Here is a 14660-nt window from a genome sequence, read left to right as displayed (position 1 = left end):
TAGAGAAGCAAACATGAGAAATGTTTTGTTTGAGAGACTGTCCATATTTGCCCAACGCTGCCAAATTGAGCAGAGAAGGTCGAGACACTTGAGCGACGCGTCCCCCTGTGCGAAGCGAGGTGGGGACAGATGGACAGAAGATGCTGGAGTGGAGCTTAGGATCAGTTCATCCGCTCCTTTCCTGGCTCCCGCTCAACTCAGCGGGATGTCCTGTTAGTCAGCTAATGAAGAGCACCCTCTGCATCACCACCCCCGTATCARGATCTGACACGGCTGTCTTCATTTAACCTTTACTTATACCATCAAGTCTCACCGAGACGACCCCCCCRTCTTTTGTCCGCACCAGCCAGAAAAGACATTTGGGAGGTGAAGCTTTATAGCATTTGGCAGGAAATTTACAACTTTATGCGAAGAGGGCTGAAAGAGTAAAAAAAAAGTGTCATAAGAGTGTGAAGTTGCTTCTAGTATGGTTAATAAAGACAACAAAGAAGGAGACAGAAAAACCTACAAAGTAGTTCAAAAGCTTCATGTGGATTCAGGATTTTTAATTATCACCTATTGTTGAAGGTGGAACATAATGTTTATGCTTGTGTGTGTGTTTGCGTGTGCACACGTGTTGAACCATTACTTAAATATCTCATGAGCCACAGGACGAAAACTGAAAGGGAACAGTGTTCTCAGATGCAGGCGCATTTTAAATCTGTATTAATGTCGATKAAGTAATGTCATTTATGAAGACGTAATCGTTCATTTTTTTAGACATGGTCTCTATTTGAGATTAAAAAATATTGAATGAATAAACCCATCAAAGATTTATGTGTAGCTCTGTTATTTTTTTTGTCACATCCTACGTATGTTGGTCATTGCTTGTTTCAAGGAAATCCCCACATAAATTATGTTAATGAAATTAACCAGGGAAGTGTGAGAGTTGAAGCTGCCAGGCTCTGAATCTCTAATGCCTCCCCGTCATCTTTGGGGAAAAAAAAACWGATTAATTTCGAAATTGGCCGCAGTGGAGAGTGATTAATTCCTCCTGGATTCAACCATTTAAACGAACAAGGCAGAGGGGAGAAGGGAAAACACAGGGACCAAAAATATGGATGCATAATTAATACATTTAGATCATTCAATTAGCCACCCAAACAGAGGGAATGCTCAGCCACACTGTGTCAGTGCTTTGTTCATGCAGAAGCCAGATCGTTTACTCTTACAAAGTATCAAACATAATGAGCCTCCGTGCTGAAAGAGGTAATATTGGCCTATCTCTTTGGTTAGTAAATATGAGGAGACAGAACACATGATTACTTGTTTCTTTGATTTTTCTTGCTTCTGACCAAGCAGAATAAAAAGAGAAAATAAGCAGATTTTTAAGTCTTTAGATAAGTGTCTAATGATATCTTTGAAAGCAGCTTTTGACACTTGAATGAATCAATGAGTTTTGAATTTTAACAGTACGTGTCTATTTTGTTCTTTTACAGATTGATATGAAGATCAGTTAAGGAGGATAATATCACTTCTCAGCACATCCCCACTCGGGAAGACCTCAGCTTTGCCTGCACGCATTCCTGTTTGTCTGATTTTGGTGTTTCCTCGAGTCCTGCTGGGATGGGGGCATGCTCAGAGAAAAGATGGACTCACTGCAGCCCCAGTAAAGGTCACCACCCTCCAAAAGTCATGACATGGCCCTTGGCCCTGTGGCTATTGACTCTAATCTCCGTGAATCAGAAGACGACTTTCGGACAGACGATGAACTCCTTCCAATCAGAGAGGAGGGAATGGTCGTTGAACCATCTGACGGTGCATCAGTCCACGGGGGCGCTGTATGTTGGAGCTGTCAACCGAATCTACAAGTTGTCTGCTAATCTCACACTCCTGGTGTCCCACGATACGGGGCCAGAGTACGACAACAAGGCATGTTACCCTCCACTGATTGTCCAGCCTTGTTCGGAGCCATTGGCCTCTACGGACAATGTTAACAAACTCCTGCTAATCGACTACTCTCACAATCGGCTGCTGGCCTGCGGCAGCCTCTATCAGGGCATCTGTAAACTGATGAGGCTTGATGACTTGTTCATCCTGGTGGAGCCCACGCATAAGAAGGAGCACTATCTGTCCAGTGACAACCAGACGGGGACGATGTACGGGGTTGTCGTTCCCTCCCAGGGCCAGGATGCTACGCTGTATATCGGCTCTGCTGTTGGCGGCAAACAGGATTACTTCCCCACCATCTCCAGCCGTAAACTCCCCCGTGATCCAGAATCCTCTGCCATGCTGGACTACGAGCTTCACACCGATTTTGTTTCGTCCCTAATCAAAATCCCTTCAGACACACTGGCCCTCGTTCCACACTTTGACATTTACTACATCTACGGCTTCTCCAGCGGAAGCTTCGTCTACTTCATGACCGTCCAGCCGGAGACCCCGGAGAACGGGATGCCCGCGGGCGGCTCCCCCGGCGACCTTTTTTACACATCACGCATCATTCGCCTCTGCAAAGGCGACAAGAAGTTTCACTCGTACGTCTCGCTTCCCGTGGGGTGCGTGCACAAAGGCGAGGAGTACCGTCTGCTGCAGGCGGCTCACCTGTCCAAAGCCAGCAGGGCGCTGGCAAAGTCGCTCAACATCAGCGCTCAGGAGGACGTGCTCCTTGCCGTGTTCTCCAAAGGGCAAAAGCAGTACCACGACCCTTCGGATCATTCGGCTCTCTGCATTTTCACAATCCAAGACATCAACGCGCGCATTAAAGAGCGGCTGCAGTCTTGCTACCAGGGAGAGGGAAATCTGGAGCTGCACTGGTTGTTGGGGAAGGACGTGCAGTGCACCAAGGCGGTAGGTGGACACCAGAGAGGTCACACCAGCTCGTAGCGCGCACATTCAGGTCGGCTATGATTGCTTAACAATTGTGAGTCTCGACACGGATTTAACAAAAGGTGGCAGTTTGATTATCCCATAACTGTGATTACAACTTTAACAGCAAAGAGGCAGGCAGCATGATTTTCAATAATAAAAAAAGCATTCAAGTCTGAGGATCCCATTATAGCAGAAGAGCTGGGGGAGATTAATTCCACAATGCTAATCAGGGGAGTTTTGAATGGAGCTTTGATTTCATTCAGAGGTTTGGGCACTGATTCCCACCTCTTTCCCCACCTCTTTTTCTTTGCCTCTCCCAATTTTGTGAGCCCCCCCCCCCCCATCTTCCCACTCTTGTCGCTGTCAGCAGTACTCGAACCCTCAGAGACCTGTTCTTGATCCTTAGAAAAGGGCTTTCTTGTAAACGTCCAAGTCTGAGCCTTCGTGAAAGCCATAATTCTGCATAATGAGCGGCTCTCATAGAAAGAAGTTTAAAGCAGCCCATAAAAACAAAGAAATCCATCAGAAAAATTGCTCTAACGATTCCAAACCTGTACTTTCGTTCCACCGTGCGATCACATAAATAAGACGTAATGTTAATCATAAAAGAAACCCATTGAGACAAGTAATACGAATAATTCAATAATTGTTTCTCACTGTGCAGTTAAGCAAAAGACTTTGTATAATGACAGGCAGAAATAACTGGTAGGGCACATGATTAATTTGCCAGTGGACTATCAACAGTAATAAAACAACAAGCGTTCTCTCTCAGCTGTAAATTCTGACGTTGGAAAAACATTTTATTTTAATTGAAATAGAAATTGGATTGACACCACATTAGGAGCTGTGGCTATTAGAGGCCATTGTTTTAAGCATTCTCACTGTAGCAAAAAGATGAATATTTCAAAAAATGATGGAAGGGTTGATCTCTTTTTTTCTAGTTACTGACTATGTCGCTCTCCATTTTAGTATTTCAGGCTGCAGAACAGGGCAGGATTTAATTTTGGCTGTATTAATCTCCCCAGCAGTGATTTGATTTTGACTCTGATTTGGCATTGCTATTGAACGGATGGAGTTCGACTGTGATTAAATAGCAGCTGTGAATGTTGAGTACTTTCTGSTACTAGAGGCTTTTGTTGGTGTACACAATTGGGAAATTTTACAACAAATTTATAAGAGGCAAACAAAATGGTATTTGTGTAATTACTGATTCAAGTATTCACACTGTTGGGATCCCGTTTCTCTTTACTTTTTAATTATTTCTTCYTCAATGTTTTATTAACATGAACAGGAGCTACTTCTGCATAATTYGTGCCATTTTARCCATTTCAGGGTCAAAACATTCAGCTCATTCAGGTTATTTTACTTTTATATGTTTTAAAATAAACTTTACTGTTCTAATTAAACAACAAGGCGCCTTCAGAAAATTTCTTCAAAGTCAGGAGCATTTGCACTGAATTTTTGCAGAAAATGCAAAATGTCCATGCATATAACCTCTGTTTTTCATCTCTTGAATGAGCATACATTAAATTCAACAGTTGTTAATATTTTTAAACATTTTTTTTATATTCTAGGGCCCAAATTATGGTATTTTTTTGGATGACACTAAAGCCATAAAAATGTTTTACATCATCAGCTTCTATGTAAAAATTCTTGCTCCTTTTCAGAACCACTAACATGTCCAATATTTGGGATCAAAAGAAAATGTGCCCTTGAAGGAAAGCTGAATGATTTCTAAAGCATATTTCAAAAGACTTGAGGTCGGACAAGAGAGATAGAGAGAGGGAGTTGGATGGGGTAGGAAAACAAGTTTATTTATGCTGAGCTCACTGATCGTATTCGGTAAAGATCAGACAAATCATTTGATGAAAGAAAAAGCCCAGTGAATGCTAACATGTTCACACGAAGCAGGAGAAATGAAACGAGAAATTAACAGGCTTAAAAAAGGTGTCTTTATATACTAAGTGACAGGCAATTAGCGGAGGTTTGAGGTGCGTGTAAGTTGATCCAGTTGGACCGCTGAGCGCGGAGCCTCGCTTTGATGCTTAATCAAAACCTGACATCTCTGGTGCTGTGTGTTTGTGTGATGTCAGATCAAGCAATCCAAATAAAATCACAGAAACGGGCACAAAAATACACACTGTTTCTCATGTTTGCCATGAGTAATTAAGTGTGCGCCATAGATTTGCCCGCTCCAAGGCTTGTTCAGAAGCCCAGCGGTCCAAACCCTTTTGATGTAACAATTTTAACCATGAAAACTCTGCACTTAAAGCTCGTTAGGCTCACTATAAGTCAGTCTGGGTTCTCGTCTTTTACTCACGTTTGTCTACATTGATCGAACTCCCTCACTTATTTTACTCTTCTAATAATCTCTGCTCCCCACCTACATCTCTCATCCTCTTCTCCCTTTTTTCTTGTTTACTTTCATCCCTTCAAAAACACATTTTCGTCTTCATTTTTTTGTTGTTTCCTTCATCCTCACCCTCACACTTTGCCTCTCTCTCCCACCACAGCCTGTGCCCATAGACGATCACTTCTGTGGCCTGGATATAAACCAACCCCTGGGAGGCTCCCAGCTGGTGTCAGGTCGAACAGTGTTCACCGAACGAAGGGACAGGCTGACCTCTGTCACTTCCTACATCTACAACGGGCACAGTGTGGTCTTCCTGGGCACCAGGAGCGGGCAGCTAAAAAAGGTGAGAGCAGCAGAGCAGCAACAGCCACTGCCAAGCACGACAGGCTTTAATCTATTTTCTATCCAGGGATTATTCAGTTTTCTTTTCGAATGATTGAGTATTATCCTCAGGTAACCACAGAAATTCTTATGATAGTAATTTTCAAACCAAAACAGAGCAGTTAATCTTTATGTACCACTGATGCAAAATTTAACCTCCGAATTGCAGATGGGTTTTGTGGAAATGAGTCTGATGTGGTGCTCACTAGGAGCTATTTCTATGTTTCTCTAAAACAATCCACTGATCACAGCTTACTATGCAAGATTAAGAATGAATATCAGCTTTCCACAGAGCAGCTTAACAAACAAAAAAATATATCTGAACCGAATGTRGATGAGGGCTTGGAAGCCTAAAATCTTGCAAAGCCCCAGTACAACAATCATTTTTTGGACCATGTTATTACCAACATACATTTTTAAATGGCTGATTGTCGTAATCGCTCTTCATTACTACTGCTTCCAGGACTTCTACAGATAAAATGAAACAATAAATATGATCAGTTTGGTGATACGACGGAATAAAAGCATTTGAACCATCCTGGGATTTGTGTTAATGTGATCAGATGAAAAAGTAATACAATTGTTACAAAAGGTATTAAAATGTTGACTTTTCCATTTGAATGCTTCCAAAGAGGATTGGTCAACCTGTACGCTCAATACACACAGATCTCTGGCAACTTTCAACGCTAAGCAGTGAGATAAACAACGGTTAAGTCTTCAGTCTTTGTTTTTGTCTTTTCAAATTTCTCATCATCCATGTTGTGATAAAATTTATGAGTTATATGTTCAGACGACCGTGAGCAGCAACATATTTAGCTTGAGGGGTTCGATGTTGAATTTGCAGTTGGTTTTGTTTGCCAAGAATTTTCGGTACCATTTTACAATAAGACTCCCCTTATAGATGTCTTTTAAAGAGTTTATAGATAGGTTATTAATTTATCTGTAAACAGCCATAAAAATAAATGTAAAGGTGCAGTTTACAAGTCAGACTAGTTTTTTTAACTTTTGCGTGATTCTTCTTTTTTATTTTGAAGATTTGATTAAAAAAACCCTTTCAAGGCCCCATGCATACAGCAATAATATGTTTCTCCATCAATCTGAGGTGCTGACAAAAAAATGAAATAAAACTCTGACACTWCAAGATTAAATCTACACACCAGTGACTTAGTAGAGCGCTTTCATAAAGTCTGAGGACGTATGAGAGACAGAGCATGAAAAGAATTGTTCAAAAAATACAGAATAGTGTTGTGGAGCTTGATGTAATCTTTTTCCACAGRCCTTCTTTGATTCATAAAGGCTTGTATCTTTGGATCTGCACAGTATTCAGGCTGCTTTTTTGGACAGTTGCAGCAGTCGTACAAGACAGATATTCAAAATGAATCAAGCAAAAATCAGTCGAACCTCCTTGTGTTGCACTTCAGTTAAACAATTTGTCATACTAAACATTAAAAACMTTTGTCACAAATGGTGAAGCGACCAACATCTGCAGCTACATCTCTGATGTCACCATCCTTAGTCCATTAACAGCAATTAAAGCAATAATAAGCCCAATTATTATCYAATTAGCATATGTTAAATATGTCTTGATAATATGCCGGGACAGTTTGCATTTGCACAAAAGGAGCACTAATCACACATATTTTGTGCTTCAGCCTTTAGCGGAGCACAAATTGATGTAAATCTCCATTTAAGGCAGCTTGAGCCAAGAACTGGAGTACACACACGTTCCTTTAAATCCTTTGTAATAACTAAAAGTAAAGAGGGCATTATGCACCTGTAGGGGCTCTTGTAAAACAGAATCCTGGCACCATTTAGCATTACAAATCACCTGAAGGATCGTTTCAGCAGTGCGGAGCATTCGTTTTGCTTCACACTCCACCAAAACTAGATACAGGTGTCCTGTTCACACACTGTGGTTGGATGTCTCCTGAAAGTTGTAATGTGATCAAAGAAAATGCAGTGATTTAAGTGGGCCATGGGTCCATTTCCCCCCTAAATCCTGATAATGGTTTTCAGTTCATTAAAGGTGACTGAATACATTAATGAGCATCGCCTGTGGATACCTAATATAGATTATTCCTCTGTGCCTCAGACCTCAGTTGGTCTCTAAAAACTATTAAAAGACATCACTGAGCCTCACGCTGAGAGAAATGTTCCTAATTTATTTTATTACTCTTTGTAAAACAGAGCTATGCTCTTTTATGAAATACTCCAAAACGCTGAAACAAATCCAGCCATTCCAGTTGGTGAGGAGGAGACAAAGATAAAACAAAAACKCTGAGGATGACCTCTCTGATTTATTCATGAAGCGGAAACAGCTCATTGTCCATCATGGTTATTTCAAGTGCAGATGGTAAAACCTTTGTCATGATTGAGTTCTAAGATCTGAGTGGACTGACTTAGGAGGTCTGTGGGCTCTGTTTACTGCAGCCATATAACACACAGCTGACTGAGGAAATGTGTGAGAGCACTGTTGTGACATTAGCCCGGGGGCCCGAGTCTTACGAGGAGCAATCTGTCTGACACACAAGATACACACGCACGCACACACACACACACACACCCAGGTCCAGACTGGGGGCACAGATAGCATCACTGCAGCTCTTTCATTTGATGAGCCATTGGGGAATAAGAAGAGATAGCCTGACAGTAAGAAAGGAAGGACGGGAGTAAAGAGGAAGTGTGATGGGAGACAGAGTAATGGCCAAGAGAACAAAAGGGAAACAACAAACAGAGAGGAAGGAAGACAAAGATATTACAAAAGAAAACAATTAGAACCAGAAAAATGAGAATTTTCTGCAAAAGAACACTGAATTTGCTGAAATATGTGGATGAAGCAAGAACTGAATTGTCAATGCGAAACAGGTACTAAAATAAAAAAAAACAGTAGCTAAAAGCTAAATTTAGCAAAATTATATCTGAAAGCGGAAGCTAGTAGAATGGTGGTTAAAGGCTAAAGTAAGCTAACAGTAGCTAAAACTTTAAATTAGTACAACAGTAGCTAAAAGCTAAATTGAGCAAAATCATAGATGAAAGGTGAAGCTAGTAAAACAATAGTTAAAGGCTAAAGTAAGCTAAATCAGCGTTTCCCAAAGTTAGGGTCGGGACCCAAAGTGGGGTCCTGAAACATCAAGGTGGGGTCCTGAAAAGATTTTTTGAATTAATTACATTTTTGCCTTAATTGTTACAAAAGGAGTGAGGTTAGTGAATCTAAAATGGATAAATGTAATATAAAAATAGTTACTATGCCCATGTTTTTGTTGATCTGATACAAATGTTTATYATCCAAAACTAGCTGGGGGCACAGGTCTCTGCTACTGTTATTTTGTGGGTCAAAAGCTGAAAAGTTTGGGAACCACTGCACTTTGGTTCCCAAAGTTGGTCTTGGGACCCAATTATGGGTCATGAAGCACCTTGGATAATCTCCAGAAATCAATTTAAAGGGTAATAATATAATTGCTGATGTAATATTTTCCCTATAATTATTACAAAAACACAAAATAAGTATAAATAAGTATTTATATTTGTGTACAAGCTGTTCAGATTGTCAAAAAGCCTGTGTTTTTAGGGTTATTAATGAAGTTCGTGTACTCAGACCAGTAATATTTGGGGTCACAAGTTTTTGCCATGGATATTTTGTGGGTCAGAAGATAAAAAGTTTGGGAACCACTGAGCTAAACAGTAGCTAAAACTTTAAATTAGTTTAACAGTAGATACATAAAAGCAAAAATTAGCACAATAGTATTTAAAAGCTAAAATGAACAAAATAGCAGCTGAAAGCAAACATCCAAACAGTTAACAAGTAGTTAACAGTAGCTAAACTTACAATTAGCAGATCAGTAAATAAAAGCTAAGATAACCACAACAGTAATCATAAGCTAAAGCTACTGTGCTCTGTACAACGACAATAAAGGTTTATTCAATTCAATTTAATAGCAGCTATAAGCTAAAATGAGCAAAACAGCTACAATAGCATTAACAGTAGCTACAAAGTAAAATTTGTAAAGCTGTAGCTAAAACCAGCAAAACAGTACATAAAACTTAAAAACAGTATTTGATTCTTAAATTGGCAAAACAATTGCAAAAATCATAAAACTAACCAAGTATTAGTGAAAACATAAAATTAGCAAAGCAAAAATTCAAAAGCTAAAATGTGCTAAAATAAAATTGTGATTCATTTAAACAGAACCAGTTATGAACTATAGAAACCGGAAAACAACAAAGAAAACCAGTAAAAGACAAAAAGAAAAAAAAAACACTGGAGAAAAAAAGAAAGTTTGTTCATGCGAACTGTAGGTCTGTGTGAGCAAAGCAAAACATCCATCACGACTGCAGTTGAGTCCGGAGCAACTAAAGGCCAGAGTTTCAGTCATTACACCGACCGAACGAGCAGCCATGATCTCAGACTCCCAGGAGCCTCCGAGGAGCTCAGGGTCACTTCTCCAATCCTGTTCCATCACACCCAAATGGACAGGCTCAGTGGAAATGAGGCATGACTACAAATGCCATCAGCGGATCACTGCAGTAGCAAAGGTCAAGCCTGCCACTGAAAGGGTGTCAGCGGGGTGAAAGGTCACAGGGATAACCATCAGTCTCTCTCATTGTGCAGCATATGGATGCTCTCATCAATGAAACTTGATTTAGCTTCTTGTGTTCCAGAGACAATGGGACATTTTTGTCATCACGTGTCACTGTTTTCCGTATGACCTTAATTTAAGTTGATAAATGTGGTCCTTTTTGGTAATTCTGTACTGAATGCCAGTGTTGTATGAAGTACCACAAAGTGATACTTGAGTAAAAGTACAAGTATCTAACCAAAAAATTACTTTACTTGAGTAAGTCTTAAAGTATCTGATATTTCTTGTACTTAAGTATTAAAAGTAAAAGTATTGATTTAAAATGAGCAGTTAGATTTTCTTAGGACATTTATTAGGAGGTGATCTCCCCCCAAAAAATGCAGAAATTACTATATTGTTTTAAAATAATTAATTTGTTAAATTTAAGATGTACTAGTCCAGCTGTTTCAGTTTATTTACAGGCCCAAACCTTTTCCCCTGAATGAAAATCTATCTTAGGGCTGTGGTCAAATATACAATAACATAATTCATGAAATACAAATACTTCTTAAGTACAGTCCTTTTATTTTAATGATTATGTCTTCTGGAGTGTGACATGATTTGTTTGTGTACAAACTAATACGGCATCAGAATTTTATATATATATACTTCTCATTCAGCCACAGTTAAATTCACTCTATCTAAGAGGCACAATTTATATGCATAGTATTTATTTTTTACAATAACAAGCTGGAATGAAAACAAGCAAAAATTAAATAAAGATAATGACTTTCTACTTCTTGCCTTTTTAAAATGTAAGGAGTATAAAGTACAGATAATTGTGTAAAAAGTAGGCTGAAAAATATTTACTCAAGTAAAGTACAGATACCCAAAAATTCTACTTAAGTACATTAACAAAGTATTTGTAGTTAGTTACTTTACAACTCTGCTGAAAACAAAACAAGATAGTCTTTTTTTTATATATATAGTGCTATAAATGTGGTAAATCCACACAAAATCACTCTCTCTGTAGATGGATTCATGTTTCAGTGGCACAGTTTCCCATTTTTAGCAAAATGCAAACTGAAAATTAGCATTTCAATCAGTAGGGTTGCATCAACATCGACAGTGAATTGCAATATTGGAGCCTATCTGAGTGTAGCTGTATGTTTTTTTAAAAAAAAGAAAGAAATAATAGCATAGATCGAGCTCTTAAGCACAAATACAAAATATGCATGTTTATTCAGTGCACTCGCCTTTTTCGTGTCCGTTTAAAAGCACGCTGAATGAAAAATGTTCAAACAAAGCAGGGCCCTGTGTGCGAGCGATAGACAGAGTGCAGATGAAATTATTAACACAACATGGAATTGTCAAGGCAGACTTAATGTAGCGAGTCATTATCACTTGGTCAGTAAATGGTGTTCTGTGCTAACTTCAAGCTCACTAAAAGCCAGTAAAGAACATAGAAACAGTTTTTTTGATGTTATAAGGCAGGAAGGTGGTTATGGTGGTAATAACTTTTATAAATAGTGCTTATSATCTTACAGCATTTTAACTCAGAGTCTGTATAAAGTAAAAGTACCCACTATGGGCTTTGGTTTCAGAGTGTCAGAAACAAAAAGAGAATGAACAAATGAAAAGTATTCATCACTGCTATTAGGATAACATTACTCAGTAAAGCAGATCAAATTCATCACTATATGTGTCTTTTTTTTGTTAAAGTAACTGTCTTCAGTTCAGACTTGCCCTGTTGAGAGCTGTGTGTAACCTTTTCACCGGAGGCATTTCAAAATGAAGTCATGTTCCGTTGCTGTCAGATTATTGGAGAGGAGTGCGTGTCTAAAAGGGGCTTATTTCAGCATCTCGTATTTGACTGCAGCTTCCCAAGCATGCGGTGAATTTTACAAGTATTTGCATTATGATCAACAATGAGTTTCTAATTTCAGATAACAGTAAAATCCTACTTTTTTTTTTWAAGCAGGACAGCAGATTTTTTGCCTTGATGAAGCGAGCATGCAAATAAGCGGCAAACGCGCTGCGAAAATGACATTATACATTTGTGCTGGGAGCCCTGTGGCAGCTTCAAACACATTACAGCGGCTGAGTGGAATCGATTTTCTGCAGTGAACAGTACTGCTCAGAAAAAAACTACAATACCGTACAGAGTTGAACTCCTCCGATACGGCGAGCGCTTTAAAAAAAACTGCAACTTTGGGCCAAAATGTTTCACGGTTTTAGCAACATCTATGTCATTTGGTTTGCATCGGACGTCAACGCTGCTGCACTTTAGATTAACATCGTGTGCCTGGAGATGTCACTATTTGGCYGACTTAATCACAAATTAGGTCCAGGAAGTTGCCTCCAGATTAGTTTATTGTGAAATACAGCCTGCCTTTTATACACCAAAACGTGCAGCTTGATTGGGAATAGTGTGTCTACGTTATACCTCACAGAACGTAGACAAGATCTGCCAAAAACATCATATTCAAACGGTACAAAGCTATATTGGAATTTTGGGCAGCGGCTGCATTTTCTTTCAATTTTCTGAAAATAAAGTTCTAGTTATGCATTACTAATCAATTTAAAAGATGCATTTATGAAGTGATAAGTAGTTTTGAACATTATAAAAATGAAGACACGGATTACTTCATAGCCTCCAGCTACTCCACAACCATTTCCCCYTTGAAATAGCTGGAAATGTTAAGCTCAAGGCAAATAAAGTCTTAGTCAAATACCTCCCTGTGCAAATAGTGGGTTCATTACAGCTTATTGAGAGCAATGAAGGGAGGGAGAAACTCTCTATTGGTTGTCTAAATGACTTGAACTTTTCTAAGTCATGGTTTGTATGGGGGGCCAGGAAGGGAGGATTTGATTTGGTGATTGAAATCACTAAAAAAGGAAGGTTTAGCGCAGGGGAGGTGAGGAAGCGGTGCATGTGTAGGTGTGTTTGAGGCTAAACTGAAAGGATTTTCATAACGGCATGAGCTGGACCGGAGGGTAAAAGTCTGCAGATTGGATTGTCGTTCGATGTCTTAGTGCAGGTGAAATAGTAAAAGGTATTAAGAGAGGCAATTTAGTGATAAMACAGGGAGGTGTACATCTCTTTGCTTTCCCTAACTGGCTTTTATTTTGCTGCTTCATCTTCCTCTTTGACTCCTTGTCCTCTTTTCACCCGTTTTTTTTWAAGTTTCTTTTTGCTTGCTCACACAAAATGGGAATACACAAGAGAACTGTGACTGCACTCTGCGGTCAGGAAAATGAAGACCATACGGGTGCCATGAATTGTTCCACTGTCCCCCCCTCCCACCGCTTTTGTTGGTGGGCCATGGGAACCTGACAAACAATGGGACAGAAGCCGCAGAGAGGAGGACAGAAAACCGGAGAGCAGCAAACCATGGCCTCGAGGACAGAGAAAAAGCAGAGAACATGCACAGATGGAGAGCAGAGACTGTGGTCAAGTTTCAGAAAACGTAGGATGGAGAAATGGAGGGCTGCCATACAGCTGGAGGCTGAAGAGAGCTTAGAAATTTAGTTGTAACTGGATAACTTTTAAGAATAACTCTTAGAGAACACATATYCACAAAAACACACCCACTGGACTGACTTCACCTCTCTTCCAAACCATTTGCTGATCGTGTTTTACAACACATCATATCTTCCAGCAGAGATCAATATGTCTCTCTGTGCGGTCCTGCAGCAGTCTCTGTTGTCATTAAACACTTCCAGCAACTCTGCTTTTTTTTTTCTCGACTTTGCCTTAAAATTCACAGGGACGTAATGAATAAATGGTTTAATCAATGTGCACTCTCCTCGGCTACCATCCAGTCACACCATATGCACAGCCACTCAACCTTAAAGGTGAACAGTTGTTGGGCCCTTATGCCACGGCGGAGCCAGTGTCATATGATGAAGTCAAACCTGTGAGCATCCCAAATAAAATCTGCTCTAAAGTCTGTTTTGCTTAGGGTGGTATTTCACCGGGCTGTGAGCGACACGTGCGAGAGAGACTCCAGAAGGACTCATGACGCTCCCAGAAATTCTTGACTTCTTCACTTAACTTGCAATGGATTGTAGTCCTGTTGCTTGAAATTTGAAACAATCTGTGCAACAAAAATTGACTCTTGTAGACATATGATGCTTTTAAATCCTTTTTCACATTTACCGTATTTATCAAAGTATAATACGTAAAATTAAATCCATAAAATCATCCAGAAAGTTGAGGGGGTATTACTATACTCGGATAAATATTTTTACTTATGTATTTTAACTGAAATATCGGCTTCATTCACAAAATGTCTGAATCCGGAAATGAGACTGCGTTGTAAAAAGCAGTTGAAGCAAGCTTACCTGTGACACTCCTCTGTGCTTCAGAGCGACATAACAGATCCAGGCAGGAGACATGATGTGAAAAAAAGGGGGGAAAAGTAGCCCTGCAGCTTAGTAGTGATAACGAACTAATGACATTAGTGTGTGACCGGGCCGCACCTCGAACAACAACAAACACATGTTCGTCTGTAATG

The 14660-nt window shown here is 39.7% G+C and overlaps 1 protein-coding gene across 2 annotated transcripts in view; it reads left to right on the top strand.

The window, feature by feature from the left end:
* LOC106518319 (plexin-A2) overlaps positions 1–14660 on the top strand; it is a gene marked incomplete at its 3' end in the record, with an annotated part of 115173 nt that overhangs the window by 15804 nt on the left and 84709 nt on the right. For both annotated transcript variants that reach the window (XM_014009565.1, XM_014009566.1), the window contains 2 exon segments: positions 1479–2829; positions 5364–5546. In XM_014009565.1, coding sequence (XP_013865019.1) covers positions 1606–2829; positions 5364–5546 — 1407 coding nt within the window.

Source organism: Austrofundulus limnaeus, unplaced genomic scaffold, assembly GCF_001266775.1.
Source record: "Austrofundulus limnaeus strain Quisiro unplaced genomic scaffold, Austrofundulus_limnaeus-1.0 Scaffold59, whole genome shotgun sequence".
Classification (NCBI taxonomy): Eukaryota; Metazoa; Chordata; class Actinopteri; order Cyprinodontiformes; family Rivulidae; genus Austrofundulus; species Austrofundulus limnaeus.
This window is presented reverse-complemented; position numbering and strand designations above follow the sequence as displayed.